Genomic DNA, 26,555 nt, shown 5'->3' on the forward strand with positions numbered 1-26,555 from the left:
CCACAAAGCCCTAAAATATTTACTATATTGTTCTTTACAGAAAGGGTTTACCAGCCCCTACAGCAGCCTTACCGGTTAGGCTAAAGAATTTATATATAATTTTCTTTCTTTTTTTTTTTTTAATTTTGTAATCCCCCTTTTTTTTCAGAAGAGTATTCCATTGTATGGATGTATCACTGTTCATTCATTACTTAGTCAATGAAATTTTGGGTTGTTTCTATTTTGGGGTGATTATTAATAAAAGCTTGTAAACTTTGAAATATTTTAAGTGTACAGTGCAATAAATTTTAATAAACGTATACATCCACTTAACCTCTAGTCTAATTAAGATATAGAGCATTCCCATAACCCCTGTGAGTTCTTTCCCGTCTTTTTTCTGGTCTAGTCATTATTCGGATTTCCATCGCCTGTCCCTGTCCCAGAAGAACATATAAATGGAATCACACAGCATATGAGGAGCTGATATTCTCTTTAGTCCAAGGAGAATTTAGTAAGCAACTAAGGCTTCAAAGAGGGAAATTGGGACAATCTGATTTATATTTTAAATAACCTTTTGGCTACTGCGCAAAGACTCATAAGTAGACGGTAGCGTGCCACGTCCGTATTCTTTTTCTTCCCATCTCCAGGGGAAGTGGGGGCGAGAGGGGCAGAGTACGGCTCAATAAAATTCCTGGGCAGACCAGAATTGACTGGTCAGCTTCAAATCCCATGGCAAAGCTGGATTCAGAGTTCCGATGAGGACACAAAAGTGTTCCTGCAGTTCCCATTCTCCACAGCAGAGGGCGCCAGAGCGCAGTTCCTGACCCGCCTCGCCGAGTCCTCGGCTGCCCTGGAAGCCGCGCGCCTCCAGGCGACTTCGCGCGCCCATTGCTGTGCTTGTGGCGGCTCGCGCCCAGCGGTCCGGGTTTGCGCTGAACTCGGCGGGCTGCGAGGGTCTGCTCGCGGTGTCCCGCCCGGCTGCGGCCGCACGCCGGCTGGCCAGCGAGGTGCACCCGCCTCCGACTCCCCTCAGAGGCTTCTTAGGTCGGGAGAAGCTGAGGTTCTGCAGGAGCCCCGTCCGCCTTGGGACGGTCCAGCCGCGGGGACTTTCTCTGGCTGAAGTGCGTGCAGGTGGTCCCGGCAGGCGGTGCCTTTGGGAGGCTCCCCACGGAAAAAGGTGGACCCCTGGGTTTAGAGCAAGGCGGCGTCTAAACTAGGCTTTGGAGAGAACTGGGAGGAGCGAGCGGGGCAGGTTGGAAAGCAGAAGGGACAGCCCGGACTGGTGTTGAGTGTCAGGAACCGACGGAGCGGGCTGCGTGGCTCGGGGCACGGAGAGTGAAGCAATTAGGTTTGTTTGGGTGGAGAGTTGCCTAGGGAAACAGAACACTTAAGAGCCACTTCTTTTCCCCTCTCCAGCCTCCTCTTGGGTGCTGAAGTCACTACCACAGTGAGGCCTCTCTCCTCCCACGCTCCCTCCGTCCTTCAGCCTGCGAGAACCCCGGGGCGCAGAGGGCCGAGAAGATTGTGGAGGATGAAGAAATAGCCTTGGGACCCTTGGAAAATGAAGCCAACGCCCCTGCTGCTTCTGGCACTGCTTCTCGCCCTGCCCAGGACCCTGGGGGGGAAAGGGTGTCCGTCTCCCCCCTGCGAGTGCCACCAGGAGGATGACTTCAGAGTCACCTGCAAGGATATCCACCGCATCCCCAGCCTCCCGCCCAGCACGCAGACTCTGTGAGTACCTGGGAGAGGAGAGGGTAGGATCAAGAGGCCAAGGACAGCTGCAAAAGTGGACAGAAGTGTACAAAAAGAGCTTGAGAATAGGCCAAAAGGGCGGATGTGTGTGTATGTGTGTGTCTGCAACGAGTAAAAACTCAAAGGCCCAAATCTGGGATAGCTGACACCCCAGTTACTCGTAACACAGGAAAAGGTAACAAAACTTTCGTTTTGTGAGAGGTATCCTTTCTGAAGAGCTGCTATTCCCCAATTTTCCTGGGCCTGGCTGACTCTGACTTTCACTTGAGATATTAACATTAATAGCAACTCAAGAATTGACCTCTAACACGGGGGCCCTGTCTTTCAACCCTGAATTCCTTGTACCCAGCAGAGGACCTGGAATTAATTTAGTGGTCAAGCAAAAGCTTGTTGAATGAACAAATGAACAAATGGATATGCTAGTCTCAGATTGTCCATTATGTGATGGGGAGGAAAAAAGGCTAGAGACATCACTTCTTCAGAGACTGCTTTAAAGGGGGCAGAATTTCAAGTCATGGAAGGGAAATGGCTTTGACCATGGATGGGAACTTAGAGTCATCCTGTTTATAGTTCTATCAAAATTGAGGAGGAAGGATGATGTTGGAGGAAGAGCAACGGACCAGGAGTCAGGAAACCTGCATTCTCTTCATCCCTCTCTCACTAACTGTGAAATGAGGTGAAATCATTTATTTGGGAAGACCCAAGATTCTGGGTAAAAGAGAGGGTTCAATCAGGTGTGTTCTGATGTCTTTGATGCACGTGAGGGATCCACTGAATCACAAACCGTAAGAACTAGTGGGGAGACATTGAAAACCATCGGGGGGGGGCAGGGGGATGGTGTTCTGAGGAATGAAATTATTCCGAGATACAGAAGGAAATTGATGAAAAGCATGGGTGAAATGCCATGCCAATTTAGACAATGGCCACAGCCATCTGCAACAGTAGCAAAGTGAGTTTCAAATCTTCGGAGGGCAGTAGAACTCTTTTGACAAAGGAAAGCTTACCAGAGAATGTAAAGCTCACGATTATATTGTGCTTATTCCTATCCTCAGCACTTTATACAAATTCACCCATTGACTCCTCACAAAATCCAACTGAGTAGATAATTTTACCATTCTCATTTTGTAAATGGAGAAACTGAGGCACAAAAAGTGAGGCAATTTGTTTAACATCATGCAGTTTATAAGTTGTGGTGCCAAGATTTGAAATAGCACAGAGCTGTACTCTGAAACCCCTGCTCTCAGATGAAAGCAGGTCTCACCCAGCTTTTCCCCAGTAGGGTCATGAGAAAGAAAGAAGAAAGGAGAGAAAAATGTAAGAACTCAGAAGAGTAGGAGGCTAGGGGGAGGAAAGAAAAAAGAACAGAAAGAAGGAGGGAAGGGGAAAAGAGAAGATGGGAGGGACAGAGGGAGGAAAAGAAAGACTGTATCTAGGTTATAGAGGGCATTTCCTGCTGAAACAAACCAGACCTTTGTCATTAAAAACCTGTTCTGGGTGGTAACCACTTTTCTGAAACTCCATGCTGTATAACCAGTGCCTAGTTGTTTTACAAATTATTATGGTGCTGAGAGCATTTTTTCCTAACCTTATCTTCTATCCATGTATTATGGTGCTGAAAGGTAAACAGATTGCCCCTTTCTGCGTTTACTCATAGACTTGCCACGTGGTCTGGCAGATGGATGGGAGAGAGTTACACTGTGGCTCTCCCTGAAACAGTGGTTCTAAATCTTCTCCGCTTCCCCCCTGCCCCCCAGGGGGCATGATTCACTCTTATTGTAACAATGGTTCTGACTAGGTAGGAAGTAAGGGAGAACTGCTATTCCTACTCCCTAGTGGAACATTCTAGAATCTTTGATATACAGGTAGTTTGAAAAAAAATTTTTTTTCCTCCTCATTGAGAATTACTGATTTAAGGGAAATAAAATTAAGCCAGCAGAATAAAACTAAAAATTTAAATGTTGACATATAATTATAGGTCATATTACCTCAAAACCGAGGATAGCAAGTTGGACCCATTACCCTCATTCAGAGATTTACCATTTGCTACCTGTGTGCACAAGAGGACCATCCCTTCTCTGCATGAGGAGGAAGATGGGGGTTTGACAGTCATTCTGGATTTAGGTGGATTCTTCCTCAGGAAAGTGCTACCTTGCCTTGTCTTGTCTCTTGACCTACCTGCTTTCAGGCTAATGATGGTGACATCCACTCCCTCCACTCTCTCCAACTCCCTCCAACTCCAGTGGAGTGATGGTTTGTCCATCACACACTTGTGTTCCTTCAGAAATGTTTCTGAAGGAGCTGTTGTGGCTATTGTTGTTTTCAAGTTCTGGATTTTGCTTCCAATTTTTGCATTTTGCAACTGTGGCTCTAACTGACGGATCAGCTCAGTTTTTCTAAACTGAAGACACTCACTCACTATCTTCAGGATTTTTGCCCTGTGTTCCACCTGCGCTCTTATTCACTCATTATCTTTAAGTGACTCACTTCTTTAACAGAAAGAAATTTATTTAGAAAGCTTATATCATGACAATAAATGGGAAATTAGCATGACTTGCTGTAAAAAGGAGGTAATCCAGAAAGCTAAATACGTTGAACACACATATGTAATTATATTCTAGCTCAAGACTATTGCCTGTGAATGCTCTAAGCCTGGGGCTGACTTTCTTTTGTTAAAAGGGAAGAGTGATAGATGTTAGAGAAATATTAAAGAGATACCAATTCAACTTGCTGTCCTTGGTGGTATCAGAAGAATTGAAAAACCATGGAAAAGGGAATCACTTTTTCACTGTGTGATTCAATATTGTTTAATGCCATGTGGGCATTCCACCTAAAATAATCTCCTGTCATACCTGTTTTCCATGCTTAGGGAAATGTGGATTTATCCCATATTTCACAACTGTTTTAGTTACAATCAGTAGTCATAACCTGAATAACATTTGACTTCCAACCCAAAGAGAAGCCCTCTGCTTTAGCACCCACATGCCTGCCAAATACAGCCCAATATTTTCTGTCTTACAAAGGTGGCATCGCTTCATGCTTGTAGACTCCATGCTTTATTCTCATTATCCGCTGTGTGTGTGACTCAAGATTTTTGATGGAAAGTAACAGAAAACCCACTCTGTCTAGCTTAAGAAGGGAATAAATGTTCTGAAACAATAACATGTAATTTACAGAATCATTGTAGATCCAGGCTTTCAAAATAGGCCAGGCCCAAGGCAGGCAAGGAGTTGGAGCCATAGCCAACCATCTGGTTGGAACAACTCCACAGACAACACCACAACCACAGCCACTGGACATCTGTGGTGCTGGGCACCTCGTGCTGTTGCTGCTATGTTGTCTGTACGCTGCCATCAGTAATTTCTCAACTGTTCCTGCCACTTTGAATCACTAGCCAGAAAGTGATATCCTAGATGGGAGCATCTGATTGTCTGCCATAGGTTTCCTGCTGTGTCCTACCTGTTGGGGCGGGGAGGGGGTAGGAGGAGGGAGGCCCCTTTCCCCTGACTTTCGGTATCTGTTGTGGGAGGTGAAGAACTGGGTCCTTCTAACAGTACACACACACACACAATAGGGAATTTTTCACCAAAGAGGGGCTATATGCCCTCAACATTGCTCATGACTTCCTTCACTCTGCAAATGTTTATGAAGCACTGGCTATGTTCCAGACACTGCTAACGCTCTAGATTTGGTGGAGAACATCAACATGTCCCTGTCCTCAGGGATCTTACAATCTAGTGTAGAAGCGGAATATTAATCAAATAATCACATAAACATAGAATTGTGTAAATATGCTGAGAGTATATTTGGTGGAGGTGGGGGTGGGGACTGACTTAAACTTGGGTTCAGGGGAGGTTTTGAGCTACAGCCTGAACCGGTAGGATTTGGGCATAAGGAGTTGTAGGTGGAGAGGTGGAGGTGAGGAAGTGGTGCTCCAGGGGATGGACTGCTCATTTGAAGAGCTTTGAAGAATTCTCACCTGAACAGTGAAAGAGTTGGATTTATTCACTTAGCACGAAGATACTGATGGGCAACAAAATATGTTACTACTTTCTTTGTAACACAATACAGGTCAAGGTGAATTCTTATGTAGCTGGGGGCAATTTTTGTGCAAAAAAAAAAAAAGACTTACTGGGAGTAACTGGTTTTAAAAACAAACATTTGATTCATTAAAGTAATGAATGTAAAGACTAGTTCTTTTTTCACTTTTCCATATATTTATTATTTTATTTGTAAATTTAATTAATGATAATAATTACTTCAAGGAAGATTTTATAATGTAATAATATTTTAATAAATAATTTAATAAAATAATACATAGTTTAAGTACAAACGTAGTTTATTTTCTTTTAAAGCCCCTAAATGTGCTTTGCAAGTACTTAGAAAATCTAATAAATTAAACTTTATAAGTACGAGGAATCCAAAGTTTTTCAGATGTCCCAGTGCTATTTATAGGGGCAAGAGAGTAAAGTGGTGAAGAGCACTCTTTCAGGAGTGAGATCATCTTGGTAGAATGCCTTGCTCTGCCCTTTCCTAGGCATGCTTTTGGGAATGTAGAAAAGGGAAAAATATTTTTCCTTCTATTCTTCTAATTTCTTCTATTCTTCTAAATTCTTAGCTAGGGTCTGATTTAGATTTTCATTTCTTTTTTTAATACTACATTTTCCCAAGCCAAAAGATGTTTATTCATTAAGCAAGCTGGACTCTCCCCCACCACTTATGAACTCCAGTTCTTGATGGTACCATCCACTGGCTTCCTAGGTTCCTTATAGGTAGGGTTGCCCCATCTAAAAGGAGCTTCCTCTTACACCTGTTATCCAGGTGTAATAGCATTCCTTGCACTCTCAAAGCTGTCTCAGATTGGAGGATGAATTACCAATAGGTCTCACTAATAGACCATTGAGTCCAGAGGCTCATGGGACATGCTGGAACATTCTGAGCCTTGTTTATTATCATCATAACTGGGAGTCAATAACTTAAACAGGGGTTGGCCTCTTGGTATTGCCTCAAAATCTGCAACCCCCACATCAATGGTAGTGAACTTCCTTCACAGTGTCAGCTGAATTTTGCATTTCATTGGCTCTCTTAAAATACCTGTCTTCCCTTCTGGCTTATTCCAAGAGCCACCTAACAGGTCTCCTGCTTCCACCCTTGCTGGACCACTACAGGCTAGTCTTCACACAGCAGCCAAAGAAATTTTTTTAAGATGTATGTCAGGTCATGTCCCTCCTTTGCTCAGAACCTTCCAACAGACTTCCTAGTTATCTCAAGAAAAAAAAAACAGAGTCCTTAGAGTTGCCCCAAGGGCCCCACATGAGTCAGACCTTCTTTTTGTTTCTTTTCTTTTTTATTACTCCCACTCATAATTCAGCTTTCACTCTACTGGCCTCCTTGCTCTTCCTCACGCTTGTCAGGCTTTCCACATTAGATTCTTCCCCGTGCCTCAAACCTTATTTTCCCAGATGTGTCCATGGCTAATTCTCTCACTTCCTTCAGGTTTTTGTTCAAATGTTACCTTCTCAATATGGCTTTCATAATCACTCTCTTTCAGATTTAGCACTCCTGGGGCACTTGGGTGGCTCAGTCAGTTAAGCATCTCCTGTCAGCTCAGGTCATGATCCCAGGGTCCTGGGATCAAGCCCCACAGTCGGGCTCCCTGATCAGCAGGGAGTCTGCTTCTCCTTCTCCCTCTGCCCCTCCCTGGCCCCCCCCACCCCCAGCTCATTCTCTCTCTCTCTCAAATACATAAATAAAATCTTTCAAAAAAAGAGAAAAATAAAATTTAGCACTCTGCTTTTAAAAAACAAATCCATATGTACTGTATGCTGACTAACATAATATAATAAAAAATCATTAAAAAAAAAACAAATCCATAGAGCTTGGCACCTTTTCATATATGACATAATTTGTTTGTTTTTATGTTTTGTATTTATGTCTTTGCCCACAGGGCAAGGTTTTTGTTTTTGTTTTTGTTTGGTTTGGTTTGCTTCGTTCAGTTATGTATCCCAATTGCCCAGAAAGAGCCTGGCGTATGATCGTTCACCAATGGATATTTGTTCAATAAATGAATGCATGGACGAGGGTCTCCAGAGGCCCTTTTATATCATTCCATTGGGTTCTTCAGACCCTTTCATTCTTTTTCAAAGTCCTTGAGTTTTATTGCCCTGTTAAAGTAGAATGAAATTCTACCTTTGTTTAGTATTTTCCCTGGCTACCCAAGAGACTAGTTTTTTAGACACTACAATGACATCTAATGGGGTTCTACATCTCTCACCACCTATCTGAGCCAAATTCACATGACTAAAACCATGTTAAAGATGCTCCTTTGAACAGCCAACCCCCAAGAAATTAACTCCACCAGTGTTTCCTAAACTTTCCAGATGTAGTATCCTTAAGGAAGAGGAAAGTGGAAGGGGGCCCCCAGGACAGCTGGGACACCCAGAAGCAATCCAGAGCAAGCAGGACATTCCTTTGAAGTCTCTCATTTTACTATTTTTTAAAATTTAACTTCTAAAAAATTAGTGAGAATTTTGAATTCTTTTCCATTGTGCAACTTTTTCATGTGGCTTCATATATAACTTTCAGAGTATTCACTTATGCCTTTAGGATAATGCAGCTCTATAGGGGACTATCCCAGTAATTTGACTCAGGTGACCATGGAGAGATTGGTGGGTGCTGCAAAAGGCCAGTAAAGTACTTTAGGAGGCAGTGCTGTGTGGGCTCACAAGCCCAGACTCAACAGTCAGACCTGCTCGGCACGGGCCACGCCCACTCCGTCCTATTCTCCGACACCTGGATGCAGAATGTCTAGTTATTGCACCTGTGTGAACAAACCCTGGCTGGCCTGGAGTATGAGTCTGTTTTCTTAGATCAGCTCTGAGGAGGTACTAGACAGAGAAAACTAATTCATAATACATCTTGTTAAATGAGTGAATTTTATTTGGATCTATCGGTTAATTGAAATAGTGGGTTTTTTCCCTCCAGAGCTGAGAAATTGTTAACTTCCAACTGATCTAGTTGATTATTTTAATATTTCCTAATTGTACAAAGTATGTTAATTACTACCCTTCAGATTGAAATTCATTAACCAGAAGTTCATGGCCTTCCTTGGTGGTCCACGGTTGTCCTCCTGGAAATCTGTGATTAAATGAAAATTTGTACACAAGTACATCAGGGCACTGCTGAGAGAATTAGTAACTTCTCTCAGATTATTAAAGGTGTTCTTGACTGCCCCCCAAATTAAGAAATTATGTTTTAGAATAATTTGACTTTTTTGTGTGACAAGTGTACGTTGGTATTAACTATGATTTAACCTTTTTATTTTATTACAAAGAATGCTAAAACATATATTTAAAAAAATAACCTAAAACTTCTTGACCTTTGAATGTGACTTTTTTTTCATGAATACAGTACAATGGTTACTTTTTTATGCCTCACACTGAGCCTGTCCCATGAATAGGCTCTTCTCACAGAAATTCACTTAATGTGTCTATTCTTCAAGTTAGTAATTTAAAAACAGATTTTACAAGTGTCTAATGCCTCATATCTGACATTAAATCCTTTCTACCAACCCTATGTCTATTCTCACTGAATCTGTTTGGTATGCTTAATTATTCTTTTGCCTTTCATTACTGCAATTAAAAAATAATTGAAGGAAATTTTGAGTATGGGAAAAATGGTTCCATTTGTTCAGAGCTACAAATTAGATTGTAAAGTGTTCCATTTTGATGTCAAACTCTACTTACTTTGCTTCATTTCTGTAAGAATATGTGGGGTGTTCCCAAAATTTTCAAAGCAAATCCTTTTCTTAGAATTACAAAGCAGGCATTTGTGATTTTTAAAGCATCTTATAAATGTTCCCTTACATGTAGCGACATGTAAATCTGCCCTGGATTTTTGTGGTACAGCCCTCTTTAAAATATTTTGCCATCAGAATATTCCAGAAATTCAAATATTTTAGCATCATCATTTTAACTAAACTTCCCACACCCCTTTTGCACCTGGAAAGAGCTCCCTGTGTCCCAGTTTGTCTTTCAAAAACATGATCTCTGTATTTATATGATACATGAAGCTTTTGGCTAACATTTTTGCAGGCATTAGCTTAATTTTACCCACACCCGAGTATTATCGTAATTACTCAACTCCAGAGAGGGATTGAAATTGTCTTTTCTTATTGCCAGCTACTGTCACTTTATATTTTGTTATTTCAATCTTTTCATGAGCTGGGAAACTAGAAACTAGAGAAAAGATCTGTACATGACAATAAATAAAGGATCTAAAAGGAGGGCACAAATGAGGGGTTCTCCTGTGACAAAGTCTTTAGTGGTCTTTGTGGCTGCTCTGTTTCCCTCTCAACACCCTTTCTAATTACTTCTGAGTACGAGGCCACGATCCAAAGATTTGCGATGGCAGGAAATCTTACTCCAGACAGGTGGCGTTTTATTGTGGTTAGTGTTTGCTCTTTCCTTTCTTCTTCTTCTTTTTTTTTAACCAATATTTATTGATCACCTAATATATGCAAGTACTATTCTAGGTATTAGAGAGGTATAATAAATGGCCTCCCTGATTTTACATTCTAGCAGAGGGAAATCACCAAGAAAATTAGTAGTAAAACATAGAATGTCAGATGGTGGTAAGTATAATGGAGAAAAATGAAGGAAGGGACAGGGAGAAGGAAGGCTGGGAGTTGCCTTTTAGATGATCAGAGAAGGCCTCACTGAGAAAGTGGCATTTGAGTAAAGACCCGAAGGAGCCAAAAACACTAAGCCAGGCTGTCATCTGGATGTTGGGGGAAGGATTCTGAAAGAATGCAAAGACCCAGAGCAGAGGGGACATGGAAGGAGCATGCGTAGGATGTTTAAATGACAAGGAGGAAAATGTGCCTGAATAAGAGAGGTTTGTAGGAAATGAGATCAGATTAGTCATGGGGGACAGAGCATTTGTACTTTGTAGATCATTAGAAGGCATTAAAAATTTTAAGAAATAAATACAAAATAAATATATCAATGTACAAGGATATATTACAGATGTTATTTTTTTTCTAAATGAGGTAAGAAGCTATTAAGGATGTTGAGCCCTGCCCCCAAAATGGCATGAAGTGACCTGCATTTTACTAGGAGCACCCAGGCTACTCTGTTAATGAGGTGAGAAATGACAAGAGCTCCAACCAGCTTACTACCAGGGAAAGTGGTGAGAAATGGTTGAGTCCTGAACTTATGAGGAAGGCAAAGCCAACAGGATTTCCTCACAGAGTGTGTGGAGTCCGAGTGAAAGAAGGAGTCCATAATGTCTCAGCCTGGATTCTCCAGAAAGCAGAGCGGGTGTGAAAATTCTTACTGGGGAGTGTGATTCCAGGGAGCAGAAGGGTGAGTTGGGGAAGTGAAGCAGGGAGGGAAGGAGAGTTTGCTGCTGCTAGAGGCAAAGGGTTGCTGATCCCACGGGGCCACCTGAGAATGACATGCATCTTGGACCCTTGCTCTTTTATCCTGAGCTCTGGTCTGCCCACCCCCACCCTATAGATCAGAGTGGTAACTCCACCACCCTTCCAGGATTCTTGTGCCTGGATGATGAAGGAGTCCTAGATATGAACAGAAGTGCCCCAGGGTGGAAGGTAAGGAGAGCATCAGGCAGGGCTGAGGTGCAGCTCTGTCAGGTTGCACCTGGATGAAGCTAGTCAGCACTCACAGAGATCTGGTGGCCACAGCGTGGCTAGAATAGGACAGGTAAGGCTGAGAGGATCTCAAGTGATGTATTAAGAGGTCTCCAATTTAGTTCGACCTTTGAACTGCTCAGATCTTCCCAAGCTTTCCATTATGTCTGGCTCTCATATTAAAATATGGGACATTATATTTTGTAAAAATAAGATGCCCTTAGATCTTTTCTCAATTAGAGGGGGACATAAGTCCAATCTGCCACAGAGCTCCCTCCAAAATGCCATCTTTGCAAAGACATTAATGCAAGAGGGCTTGCATAAGAAAATACGCTAAAGTGTCCTCTGCTGTGGCTGACCCCAAGATTGTAATTGATAGTCATATCTCCCTTCAACTCCAATTTTAGATTTCTCTTACCCTTGGCTTGACTTTGGCCAGTGATTGCCTAGTGGAAGGACCCAGACTTTCACCTTCAAGGGTTCTAAACCCAAGGGTTGCCTTGCCCTTATGAGCTATAGTTGCCCTCGTTCCCACTCACCATTATCACTGGCCACAGAAGAACCAAGACATGTCCCAGTGCAGTCCCTGGGTTCTAGACATACTCCTCACTGCTGATGTACAGCAGCTACCCTAGCTTCTCATGGTTCTTTTATTCCTATCAGTAGAGAAACTCCTTTATTTGCCCATTCATCCACGGTATCATGAGCCCAAACGACCAAGTGCTCATTATAGCATCAGGCTCCCTATGGAGGAAGTACTCTTTCCACCCAGAAACTAGGACCTCTAATATGGCAGGAACAGAGACAAGAAGTCCAGATTCTGAATATAGGTCACTGTAGTGATGGTGAGAAGGGTCAATCCTACCAACAGCCCTAGGTCCTATTCCAGTGACATGGGTAGTCTAGCATATATTGGCTACTGGTTCAGTGTGTATACTTCACTGGGTCAGATCCCCAACCCTGCAGGCTTTGTCCCCAAGTTGGAAACTTAGCTGAGCCTTTAATGGGTCATTCTGCCATTCTATTAGGCAGTCTGTTTCTGCATGATTAGGAACATGCTAAGATTAGTGGACGTGATAGTCATGTGCCCTTTATTGCACCTTCTCTCCCAAGAAATGGGTGTCTTGGTTGAGTGTTGTGCTGTTGCAGGGTGTGCAACAGTTGGTTCTTTCAGTGCTGTGTAGATTTCATACTGGTAGATCAGGCAATCTATAAGCCCCTGAATAGTCATTCTGATGGAGGCAAGGAGGTCAGAGAAGGCAAACCCAGATCCAAAGTGACAGTTCTTTTTAAAATGAATTACTACTTTCGACAGGTAGAAAGGGTCCAGTGTAATCAAACTGCCACCAATTGGCTGGCTATTCTCCGTGAGGAAATATGCCTTGCAGTGTAGGGTCCTACTGCTGGCAGTTCGGTCATTCCCAGAGGCAGTATCTTGATGGTATTTGATGAAAATGAGCCAATGCTGGGCTTCCATCCCTGTCACCATGGCCATTTCACTCACGCCCATTGTGCCAGCACTGAGTGACATCCACAGAATGAGTCATCCTGTCCACCTGGTTGACAGTCATCTCTGTGGTGACACTGAAAAAATTTCCTTAAAGGGATCCAGCCTCCTTTTCAATCAGTGGATTTCTCCTTTTAGAGCTACTGAAGTTTTTCTTTCAAAAATCTACATCTTAAATTGATGAAAGTTACTTTTGATGTAATTCAAACACTGTTCCAGAATGAAGCATTTGCCATAAAATTAATTTTTAGGTTTAAATTAATGCCTTGATACCAGGAAAATAAACTATAAACTATGATTACAAAAACATCTAGTTCTTTAGAGTATTTGGATTTCTGAAAATTGCCTTGATTATCTCTTATGAATTATTAATCTGTTACTTCTATTACATAATCACAGTTTGAGCTATAGTATGAATTAAGTGGGTTTTGTGTACTGCCTTAACAATATGTCACTGATGTGTGTGTGTGTGTGTGTGTGTGTGTGTGTGTGTGTGTGTTGGCTTAATTGTGTACTGTGTCAACTCTGTGACCAGCCCCAAGCTATGTGTTTTCATATATGGTATCTCACTTGGGACTCAAAACAGCTCTGTTTGATTCTACTTGAGATGAATTACCTGAGACCCAGAAATGTCATCTCTCTTATATTTAATGTCACAGGCAGTAAATGAAAGAGTATTCAAACTCAGGTCCCCTAACTCCAAATCCAAGGCTCTCTCTACTCTTCTATGGTAGCTATCTTCCTAAATCTGGTCTCTTCCCCTTCTTTTTCTTCCTTCCCTTCCTTCCCCTTCCCCAACTGACATGAAATTCGTACAATATACCATTCAGTGGTATTTAGTACATTCACAGTGTCGTGCAGCCATCACCTCTAGTTCCAAACTAATTTCATCATCCCTAAAGGAGATCTGTACTGATTAACCAATCACTCCCCATTCTCCCTCTCCCCTTACCCCCTGGCAAACACTAATCTGCTTTCTGTCTTCATGGATTTACCTATTCCGGACATTTTATATAAATAGAATCATACAACATGTAACCTGTGTGCCTGGCTCCGTTCACTTAGTATGTTTTCGTGTTTCATCCATGTTGCAGGAATAGAAAGAATGTGGGCCATTAGACAAGTGGCTCGATGGGAAAACAGAAGTGAACAGCCAAGCCTTATGTACTTTCAGGACTTTCTAAGCAGGTTCATTTGTAGTATCCTCCTGTAGAGAGTAGTCCCGTTCCATGTCTAAATGCCTTATACTTAGATATAATCATTGGAATGCCAAAAATGCCCATAGCTATTCTCTCAGGCTTAGAGCTACAAAACTACTTTCCCATGTCAAAAGGTTTTGAAAGTACCCGTCTTATGAAGGAGAGCGTTTCTAGCCAGCTGGCTGAGCAACACCATGTGCTTATCCCTTCTGCATCCCATGGCAATCCCAGTCAACACTTGTGACTTAATAGCAATGCATGAGCCATTATCCATAACTCCTTTGCTCTTTTAAGAGCCAATACTTTCCAAAGGGCTTTTCTCTGTTATAGGTGAGTTGTAGAACTCAAACAATATCCCATTTGTGATGGTGTTTATCATAATAAACCAGAATAAAGCCTGATCACAAATGCAGTAGTGGGTCTGAGAACTTGTGAGTCCTGGCCTGATTTAATGCTCGGTGTGGGTATTATATTGGTTTGGAGAGGGCACGCTTCCATCAGGGACCATTCAGCAGCTGTTTGGCTTGAGGATTGTGCAGCTCTATTAAGATCAAACACTTGCCCACTGTGCAAAAAGCACATTTTAAATATTTGTAAGATTGCTTATCTTCTTCCAGAGAGGTTCATCCCCGGGGAGTTACTGTCAGTAGGGTAAAGTGACAGAAATTCTAGCTGGGGATGGGAAGGGGAGGTTGTCTGTCCCAATAGGGCCCATAAATCTGTAAGGATCTATTCTGTCTTGTGTCAGAGTTTGGCTGAAAAGCCTGTTAGGATTTCCAAACTCTCCAGATGCCCCTGTTTAATGCTTGGCTGGCCTTCTTATGTAGCATAACCAAGTTGCCATTTCACAATCATTCTCAATCCCTGGAATCTAAAACAACAAAGCCAGAAGCTCTGAAATGTGCACTACGAAGCACGAAAGAACCTATTAAGGTTCTGTCTGATTCAGTTCTGTGTGACAACAGAAGTTCTAATGTACTTACGAAGAATTCCTTTTACTCATAAGAAACTTGGCACTTTATAGAAAGTATGTATCTCATGACCAAAAAGACCCAGGGTGGCTTGGAGGGGCTATGCTTTCTTTTCATATCATACCTAGTATCTTCATTTTCAATAGCAACAGAGGGAGGGGAACTATTTTGAAGTCAGCTAAAGTCGTGGTAAAAAGTAGGAGATGGGGGGCACCTGGGTGGCTCTGTTGGTTAAGTGTCCAACTCTTGATTTTGGCTCAGGTCATGATCTCAGGGTTGTGAAATTGAGCCGGACATGGAGCCTACTTTAGATTCTCCTATCCCTCTCCCTCTACCCCTCCCCCCAAAAAAATTTTTTAAAAAATTTAAGTAGAAGATGGAAATTTCCCACTTAATAAGGAAATTGTTTATGAACATTTTAGCAAAGCACTTAAATCTTTCTTTTATATCTGTGAAATGAAACCGTAGGCTCACTCTGTCCTACTTTGGAGAACTGTTGCGAAGACCAAAGAAGTAATTGTTCAAGTGTACAAGGTGATCTTGGTTATTCAGGGACAGTCTTTCTCATTCAACAGAGTAAGAATATGGGGGGTTATGCTTTATCAAATATCCGGGGGAACACAGATTTATCACACAGAGACTTTGAGAGAATTAGATTGTAAAAACAAACAAAGCAAGAAAAACTAAGCAACTTAAAAGTATCTCCACCCATCGTTTCGTCCTCTACTCTTCCACCTGCATCCATGCCCCCTGCTCTCCTCACTCCCTTCTTTGACTTTTTCCCGCTCTCTCCTCTCCCAGATTCTTTCCACTGTTGTCTAAATATACTCCAGTCTCTTTCTGCTAAAACAAAATTCCTCCCTAGTTTTCACATCTTAGTCCATCTGCCACTACTGTTTCCCTACCTGTCCCCTTTCCTTTGCAGCTGAATGTTCATAAAGACTTTTCTCAAGATGTTCTCTTGATGTTTTTACTTCCATTCACTCTTTAACTTACTGCAATCTGGCTTCTGCTCCCATTACTCAATTGAAAAGGCTCTTGCCAAAGTCACTAACAACCTTTGTTGCAAAATCCAGCGGACATTTTTAGATCCTTTCCTGGATTGAACTGATGGTAGCTTTTGTAGTGATGACCACTTCTGTCTGATTCCCCCACATCACACTCCTTGATTGCCTGGTACCTCAAAGTGCATCTCTGATCAGCACGGGAGGTAGGGCTGCTGTTGCACAACAAGGGCAGATACTGAGATGTGAGCCAGTTAAAAGTGCTGCCTGCACCCCTTGCATCTTAGCATCAAGTGCATTCTTTTTTTAAATATTTTTTTAAGTTGTGTATGGTTCTTATTTTTTTTATAGATTTTATTTATTTGAGAGAGAGAGGGCATATGCTGGGGAACTGACAGAGGAAGGAGAGGCAGGCTCCCCACTGAGCAGGGAGTCCCCCCTGGGGCTTGATCAAGGACCCTGGGATCATGACCTGAGCTGAAGATAAGACACTCAACTGACTGAGCCACCCAGGTGCCCCTATAGTTCTTGAATTCAGTAAAGTTTCAGGATACAAAGTTAATACCCAGAAGTTGGTAGCATTTCTATGCACCAATAATGAAGTAGCAGAAAGAGAAATTAAGAAAACAATTCCATTTGCAATTGTACTAAAAAGAATAAAAGATGTAGGAATAAACTTAACTAAGGAGGTGAAGGACCTGTATTCTGAAAACTATAAAACATTGATGAAATTGAAGATGACACAAACAAATGGAAAGATATTCCATGCTCATGGACTGAAAGAATCAATATTGTTAAAATGTTCATGCTACCCAAAGCAACCCACAGATTCAATGGAAGTGCATTCTTCAATAAAGGGCTCACCTCCATGGCTGCCACAGCCCACTCCTTGTGCTATGATCTACTTCCTCATACATATTTGGAAAGCAGATCATCCAGGATTCCAGTGGGTCTGTCTTCCTGCAGGAATTTAGAAGAGAGGTTAGGGGGATGAACTCAGACCCCTATTGTTGTAGTTGATGTCAGGGTCACAACTGATGCTTGCGTCTCTCTCCCCTGTCCACTCTAAGTCCCCCTCATACTCAGCTTTTACCTCTGCTGGTCTTGATGACTTATCTGCTGGGATAATCCAAGCTCTTATTCCTGAGGGGTCTGAACCCATGGTAGCTATACTCTTTCCGGTTGGGCATTGCTGGGATTGTTCGTTTTAGTCATAATTGAGCAAGTGCTATGGCAGCCCAAGTGGATTACATGAATTCCACATATGTTTCTCCCTACTGTCATTGGGTCACAGCAGACATATCTCTTCCCACTGATCAGGATCAGTTACTCCTACCCAGATAGTAACTCTTCCTTTAGTCTACTGGTCCCTGGATATAAGAAGTCCAAAATACCCAGGTGGCAGGCATAGCTTCTAGTTCCCTGAAGAGCCTAGAATTGTAGGGACTGGAAACACAAAATCCCTCAGTGGGTCACTGGATATAAAGGGAACTAGGGCCACTCCTGCTTTTGCCCCTTGATTTCCAGACCTGCATATTCTTCCTAATGGGACACAACATCCAAATAGAGATTTGTGATTTAATATACAACCTGCATGATGATATCCCACCATGGCAGAGTATTGCCTACAAGTTGTGCCTTTGGCAGGCTATTCCACTACTCTATAAAACCAATTACTTCTGGATTCTGTGGTACCTGATATGACCAGTGAACTTATCCATGACCATGAACTTACCTCCCTATTTCTTTCTCTGTGAAATAGGTCTCATGATTATATGCTGTGTTATATGAGATTATATACCTGGATCACATACTTTGAAATCTCCCAGATAGTGGTGCTTGCCTGAGATTATAGAGTCAGGAAGGGTGAACAGTTACCAAGAGTAAGTGTCTACTACTATGATAATAAACCACTGGCCCTTCCGGAAATGGCTCAGTGTGGTCAATTTGCCACAATATGGTACCCTCAAGTAATAGCACCACATTGAATTCTGTTGCTAACTGGTTGGACTTTCAATAATGATAATAGACAGATCAGCCTTGGTTAATGGGGGTCCATGCTATTGATATGTAGTCTCCACTCTGTTAATGTGCCAGTTGTGCTAGTTCTGGGGTGGCCAGTGACAAAGACTAGCTACTCTCGACTGATCAACTCATTTTGTCTTAGTTATTCAATGCTTATTCTATTGTGACTGCTTTCTGTGGTCATTAATATCTTATATAAAAATCTTCACATTTCATGCCCACTCCCATATACTCATCCGTATGCATCTAGCCCAGACTTTTTTTTCTACAATCTTCTAGCCTTTTTCTTCCCAGGCTCTGACCAGCTCGCCAAACCATTTGCTCATGAGTTCATATATATTCCTATCCTAGGCTACTTTTTCATGAAATCCACCCATTGGGAAGATTTTCCCTTGCTGCTGTTTTTCAAGGCCCCCTCCATGTGCAGCTCATGTCCGTTTTGGGTGGACATATTAACCAACTTCTGTATACCAAACCAATGATCCATTAACCAAGCTCTGGCTTTTGTCTTTTTCCTTTAGCTGTTAATATGGGACACTTCATATAGCCATAGCTGTGAGTCAAGGAAAGGACAGTGATATAATCTTAGTAGCTGACTTGGAGGTCTAGGATACCAGCTCATACAGCTATTCATGCTTTGTAGTCCTGCTCACCTTTGATCCTCGATGTACTACTTTCCATCTGATTAATTGTTCCTGAGTCTGCCTGATGTTATGACTTAGTGGGTTCTGGAGAACTCAGCTCACAATGGGCAATTTAGGGTGCATGGTCACTTGACTTCCATAGTCAAATGCTCTGTCTCGTTTGACTGAAGGTCCAGCAGCATACCAAGAGCTGTTTTTCTGCACTGCAGATGTGTGGACTTGCTCCAGAACTCTGGGAAACTGCATTATGAGTCTCCTATGAAGGCTTACCTTAAACTCCACACCACACTCTCTTTTTCCTCTGTTGACATCTCCAACACAATAGAGTTTACCATATCATATGACCCAAGCTGGAGTGCAGAGTCCCTACTCCAAGCTGGCAGACTTCCATGTCAACTGAAATATGGTCAGAGCCATCCTTGTACAGTATTCCACTGACTGAATAAACTATAATTTATTTGACTATTTTCCTACTAAGGAATAAGTAAAAGCATAACTGTAAGTCCTGATATTGGTCTTAGCTTTTTCTGTTTTCCCACTGACTAGGTAAGGGCTTTCACATTTAGTTTTCAATTGTTTGTTAGTTGTCTCAGGTTTTCATTATCTGTCTGTAGTAACTTCAGTACAACCTAATTGAAGGCAGCTGATTGCATGGATGCATTGCTATTCTTCAATTCCCTCATTCCTACCCCAACCTACCCCTGACATGCATACTTTCCTATCCTAGAGCATGAATCATTCCATAGGCTGCATTTTGTCTAATTTCCACAGCTTTATCTTCCAGTTCATTATTCTTCAGCTGACTACTCTTCTGTTTAATCCATCCAGTATTACTGCATGTACTTATATTTCACTGTGTTTTTTATATTTTATTTTTTTGTCATTTTAGTAATGTCTTTTATGTCCTGGATTAATTTAAATAAACTTTATAGTCACTATGAAATTGTTCTATTTTCTGAAATTCTTGGGGACTTCAATTTGCTAATTGTTGGGTCTACTGGCTCTTTCATGGTGAATTGTTACCTTCTTATTTTATAATTTTGGAGTATGAGCTCATCTTCAGCATGACTATATCACTGAGAATGTTGTACAGCCTGGGCTGAGAGCAGGAGTCATCAGGGGCAACATTAAGAATATCAACATTAGGGATTTCACCACTCAGGACCAGATTTTATGTTACTGTCTCAGCTTGGGAGATGCCTCAAGCAGGGAGTAGTTTAAATGCTATCCAAAATACCCAAGTCCATGGGTAGAAGCATGATTCCAGATTCTCAAGAAATTTTTAAAATACAGAACATATATAAGAGATATACAAACTTTGGTCGGGGGCAGATCTTTTCTCTCTCATATTTTCACTAAGTATATAGCCTTTTGACATTACCAAGTTTATAGCAGTATCTTAATTCCAACTCTGCCTTTCACATATGCCAAGGTCTGTTCTTCTGACCTAGTGCCAGCATTAAAAGCCAAGCTGCCAGGCTACTGAGTTTGGGGAAAACTTCCACACTATAACCTTCCTGCTCCTAGAACACTCATAAAGCTTACCATTCTGTTTGCGGTTCTTTCTGGATACCTGGGGAGTTCTCTTCCTTCCAGGGTGTTCAGCTATTCATTGAAAGAATTATTATGTCTTATCCAGCATTTATAGTTGGCCACAGTGGGGAGGCTTTTGGATTGGGCAGACTCTAGGAAGTCTCCATTTTTCAGTTCCTAGGTTATTGATTCTACAGCTATTTATTTTTTCAGTTGCTATATTGGGTATTGAAAACATTACGCTAACAAAAGGAGAAATAGATCCTATGTTATCAACTTTTATGATATAAATTAGACATCAGTTTCTCCAGGAAGCTCCCCTGGACCTTTCTCAAATCTAGATTACATAGAACTAATCTAGCACTGTATATTTCCTCATTCTATCTGACTATTTCAATTGCATGTTTAAGTGTTTGCATCATCTTCTAAATTAGACTATAAGCTCTGAGATGGTAAAGAATGTCTTCTCAATTAATGATTCCAAAGCACCTTGAAAGCCCAGCATACTGCAGGAATTAGAAAGTAATTGTTGAACACAATTATTTCTGAAAGCACTTGAAAAATGTCAGTGTCTTTATGAAAATTCCATTATCAGCCTTTCATTTTCCCAATCATTCTTACATTATCAACCTTTCCTTTCTCTTAAGTTCTTTCTTCTCTGCAAATAAATTTGTTCAAGCCTCCTTTATCCTTACAAACAGAGCAAAGCAAAACAATAATACCTCCCCTAGTACTTGACACCCTCTCAAGATAGTATTTCTGTCTTCTTCAGTTAAGTGCTACTCAACTCACCATTCCTGCAACTGCAAATTCTTAAAAGCCAGGCAAAGCAGTCCTGGTTCTTCCCATATGCCATTTCCAAAGTCATACTGGTCCTCTATGAGGCAATATGCTGTAGCACTCTGGTACTCTGCCTGCATTTTATGACTTCTGCCTGATTCCCTTACTTTCTGAAGCCTTTGCTTGCTCTTCTGTGTGGGTACTTGAATCTTGGTTCAATCTTCTTATATTCATTTGTTTTAAAAAAACTTCCCACACTCTTTAATTGACAGCACAGCTCACCTGGGATTCCTCCACCAGGTCACTCTGCTGAAAGATCTCTATGGTCTCCTCCATAGCTGGCAGACTGACACTTCAATTAGCTTACATTACCAATGTTAACCTTTTTGTTTGATGTAGTCACCCCTTAAGTTCACCCCTTTCACTCTCATATTCCTCACTGCCACTGTTTGTTCATTGCTTATCCCTTTTCAGAATGACTTCTGCCCCCATCCTTCTGCCAAAACTTGCTGTTCCATGGATACAAGGGTGTCTTTTCAGTCTTCGTCTTCGAGGTGATTTCTGGTATTTAAAAATAGTGCCCTTTCCTTTCCTGTATACCCATGACATATTTATTCTAAGAATTGGAAGCTCCATCTAAAGTTAGCTACTTCAGGGTTTTCAAATTTGACTATAGATCAAGGTTGCCAGAAGAACTTGAAATGGGCATTCCCTCAGGTATTCCTTTTGGTCTTCTTTTCTGTCCATATTTTCTTCCTTGACAATCCCTCCCAGTCCATCCTTTTAACCTGTCACTCCATCCTCATATGTTACTCATACTTTTGATGAAAGTTACTCACCAGTGCACATGACAAAAAAGATTCAAGTGCGGAGAAGAATTCTTTTTTTCAAAAAGTGGTTATACCTACTTACAAAAAAGACTTGAGAGCTTGGACACACTCCAAGAACCTCTGAATATTTTTCTTCAACAGAAATTCCAGCCCAGATGTTCAATAACCCAGGTTTGTTTTCAAAGAGGGAATAAAGAAACAAATTTCATAAGGACGGGCCAAAATTTGAAAGCAATTAATGGTGACAGGTCCAAGGATTTTACTTCATTTTATTATTAACACTACCACTCTTTCCAGATTTTATTGTCAAATATTGGAGAAGAGGAGGGAAAAGGATTCTAGCAATTGAAGAGAAAATTCAACAGAAAGGGGCATATTAAAAGCCATGTTCAGAGTAGAGGAAGAGTAACTAAGGACTCAGTGGACTGCTAGGGCACACTGGAAAGTTAGCAAATAACAACAGGTGACAAACAGAAGCCTAAAGAAGGTCTTCTCATGGATTTCAAACTTTGAGAAGGATATTACAGACCAAGATTGGCTGACATTATAGGTGGAGAAGTGGCTTTAAATGAATTTACACCAACAAACCTGGAGAGATTATATCCCTAGGTACTAAAGTGATTAAGTCATAAATCTCTGAGGGCACTATGTAGAATTTCTGGGGAATCTTGGAAAATAAGTATTGAACCAGAGAAATAGGATCACTTTGTCCTGGTTTTCTAAAAAGGGGGAAAAGATACTTCTTATGCTGGGTCACTTAACTTCTCCGAACCTCTGGTTCTTCTGTAAATTGATGACAATTTACTAGCCCTATTATCCATCAGAATTGTTTTGAGAATTAAAGAAAATAAGATATGCAAGTTAATCACAAATTCTAAATCAATATAAGAATATTACCAATTATTGAAATGTCTTCCTTCTTTGTATGTTCATTGCACCTTACACATGCCTCTATTACAGAGTTTAACATGTTGCATGATGGAAAAGTTTATGACCGGTTTGGACATAAACTGGAATGTGAGATACTCAAGAAAAGAGACTGTGACTTATTTTTTTATATGAACTTACAGCCCAAAACACTGATTAGCATTTAATGGGGGCTTAGTTAAGTTTTGTCTAATGAGCCAACATTAAAAAATAATCTCAGTAGGCTGTCCTGTAAGTCAAAATGCACAGGATGATATTTGAGAAAAATGTAAACTCTACCTTGAGGTATAAAAAATACTTGCACAGTTACAGGGGTAACTGTAAAAGTCAACTGGTGAAGTCCGAGCCCAGAGTTCACAGTAAAAACCTCTGGGAGCTGTAGTCAACTATAAGAACAGCCAAAAGACAGATGAAATTTCCAATAATATTAATATTAATTTTGTCAATAGTACATGGCATCCAAATCAAGAGAAATGTTAATCTCATGCATTCAGTACAAGCTGAATCATATTTTAAAAGGGAATTGACAAACTAGAGTAAATTCAGGTGACCGCCATTTACGAGGATATATTATAGAGTCAAAAGAGCCCAAGTAGGGCCCAAGGGAAGAGAAAAATAAAAGATAGACTTGAGCTGTCTTTCAATGCTATCCACTGTTGCCTCTGTAGGTAAAACTTAGGCCCCCTCAAAATTGTAATTCCGAACTGGGTTGTCACATGTCAAATTTAGATGCAATATAAGAAGGAATGTACTAACAGCTCTTCAACAATGGAATGGACTCTTCTACGAGATGGAGAGACTGTCAGGGATTCAGCCCTCACTGAATGCCTCTGGTTTAAATATTTCTTATACTCCTATCCATGCCTAGCATAGTGGTGAGCACACAATCCATAGTCCCCAAATATTTTTCACAGATTGATGCCAAGGAAAATAATCATATTTAACTATGAGTATGTGCCTACTCTGCCCAGTAGAGTTTAGAACTGAGCCAGTCATGTACAGTAGTGATCTCCAGGTCTAATTCATTGTATTCCTATCAGTGAAATTTTTGAACACATACTCCTAATATATATATATATATACACATTCCTTTCTAAATTCCATGCTATGCAACCATACTAATCGGCGCATCTTATACATGTTTATAAGACACATATAGTATAAAGGTGAAGGTCTGAGGAAAAGAAAAAGAAATTTTAATGTGTTTTTTCCTATATGAAAGAGCCCTATTCAGTCAGCCCACTTTGCAAAGCATTGGTGGACAATTAAGGAGCTTCATTTACCTCTGTCTCAAATACTTGGACATTTTGGACCCTTCCTGGTGTTAATTATCTACAAATTAATCTTAAAGTTTTCCATTCCCCTTTTCTTATAACTAGACAAAACTAGTTAGGTGCGGTTCTTTTGCTTTTGTTTTTTGAAGAATGTTAAGTGATTTTTCTGGAATTTCTGTATGTTTTTTGCGAGCCTTAAAAAAATAATTGTAGAAGTCGGTTTCCTGTTTTTGATCCATGGTTTTGATCCAGTTTTTCTATTTTATGTCTCAAAAACAGGTGTGTTCCCTCATAAATATAATACATTTTTCAAAATGGTAACTGTGTGGTATTCTATTGAGATGAGAAATTCAAATTAATTGCATCAGCAGGAACTGAATTGTTAAGTCTTCCTCCTTTCTGTCAAACTTTCAATTGAATCCCAAAGGCCCAACATAAACCCAGCAGCCTTGTGTGAATTTTTAGATGCTCTCTGCTTCACCAATATCTTCTCCGTTTCCTGGAAGATTTGAACTATTTTAAATGAATTGTTATGCAATATGATGCTACACATTCCCATGATTCTTCTTTATTCTTGGAAACTTTCTTCTATGACCTAGTGAGTGACTACAATTTGTTTATTGCAAAATTTGTGAATCACGTTGCTCTGTCGCAAACCAGTGGGAGGAAGTGCCAAGAGACAAGCAGGTTTCATCTAGAAGTTTACTTCCAGTTACCTAAGGGGCCCAGAAAACATCCACATTCAGACTTGGTTTTCGTTGGGAACAAGTGTTGTCCTAATAATTGGGAAAACCTGGGTGTTAAGCAATGGCACCACTAAGAATCCAGCCTCTTGCCTAAGGTTTCTTGGGATTCCTGTAGCAACAGAGGAGGAAAAGTCTTTTGTACCAGTCCCTCCTGGGGCCTCCGGGGGCTCCTGTTTTCTCAAATCCTAAAGAAATAGACCCTATGGACTGAGGTGGGTGGGATGGTAGGATGGAAAGAAAAAGAAAAAAGTTTCTTCTTGTCTAGCTTCCACTCATCAAGTGTGTTTTTCTCAGAGCTAATACAAGACAAAACCCTGGTCTCTCACTTCTCTGCTCTCTGGGTCCCCTGACAGCAAATCAGTAAGCTACTGAATATCAGTTTCTTCTACTGTAAGGAAGACACAATATGATGATGATGGTACTACTATTACTATCCACTTGCTAATTCTGTCTCCTGCACTTAATCTCATTTAACCCTCACATCTGCCCTATAAGCAGGTTTTATTGTTCCCATTTTACAGATGAGGAAACTGAGGTTTAGTGAGATTCATGAATGCAGTCAAGATCATATCTCTAGAAAGGAGTGGCCTTGAGCCTTGAATGAATCCTGTCTGCCTCCGGAGCACCATGCTTTGCACCTCTACTGGGAGGAGGAATAATACCATATCTTTGGGTAAATACCCACTAGTGTGATTGCTGGATCATAGCATAGTTCTATTTTTAACTTTTTGAGGAACCTGCATAACGTTTTCCCCAGTGGCTGCACCTGTTTGCACTCCCACCAACAGTGCACAATGGTTCCTTTTTTCCCACATCATTACCAACCCAACCCCTGCTGTTTCTTGTGTTGTTGATTTTAGCCATTCTGACAGGTATGAAGTGGTATCTCATTGTAGTTTTGATTTGCATTTCCCTGATGGTACGTGATGCTGAGCATCTTTTCATGTGTCTATTGGCCATCTGTAGGTCTTCCTTGGAGAAATGTGTTCATGTCTTCTGCCCATTTTTAAATTGGACTATTTACTATATTGTACACTTGAAACTAACACTGCTTGTTATCTAACTGGAATTAAAAGCAAAACTTAAAAATAAAATGTAATACCATCTCACAGTTACACCTTACAAAAGCACTTTGATCTTTATTATCCTCACCAGAATAATTCCACGAGGTAAATAGGACAAATATTAACATCTGCTACTCCCTATCTCTCTATACCTCTTTAGCCCCCATTAAAAAAAAAAAAAAACTAAGGAAACCAAAGATCAGAAAATGCAAAGGATTTTTCTAAGGTCACATAGATAGTAAATGGAGTTGGGACTGAATGTGCTTTAATCCTGTGATTGCTACACCACATTTCTTTGTCACCTAGAGATAAAGAGATCCAGCTTTGCCTCTCACTAGCGCTTTAACCCTAAAATGGTCATCTAAACCCTGCAGTTTTTGCATATGCACAATAGATGGGAATAATAACAATAATAATCAGTACATTAATTATCACACAGTGTTATTACAAGGATCGAATGAAATAATATACATAGGCATTTATGGAATGAGTAGATAATATCCAAAGCAAGATAATTTTATTATTAGGACTATCGCAGGTTAGAAACTAGATTGTCCAGCTTCTGCCAAATTGCAAGACAGGGCAGGTGTTTAGAACTACCCATCTCCCCCGCCTCCCAGTTCCCAGGTAGCACACACTCTCCTGCTGCCTTTGTTCTGCCTCTCAGAAAGGAA

General features: G+C 41.0%; 1 protein-coding gene across 1 annotated transcript in view; it reads left to right on the forward strand.

Moving 5' to 3' along the window:
* Window positions 1-890: 890 nt before the first annotated feature.
* TSHR (thyroid stimulating hormone receptor) overlaps window positions 891-26,555 on the forward strand; it is a 155,858-nt gene continuing 130,193 nt past the window's right edge. The window contains exons 1-2 of the mRNA XM_045807711.2: window positions 891-1,100; window positions 1,396-1,710. Coding sequence (XP_045663667.2) covers window positions 1,541-1,710 — 170 coding nt within the window. The 5' untranslated portion in view covers window positions 891-1,100; window positions 1,396-1,540. The remainder of the gene's footprint in view (window positions 1,101-1,395; window positions 1,711-26,555) is intronic.

This window comes from Ursus americanus, chromosome 26, assembly GCF_024610735.1.
Source record: "Ursus americanus isolate L20-20 chromosome 26, mUrsAme1.1.p, whole genome shotgun sequence".
In the NCBI taxonomy this organism is placed as follows: Eukaryota; Metazoa; Chordata; class Mammalia; order Carnivora; family Ursidae; genus Ursus; species Ursus americanus.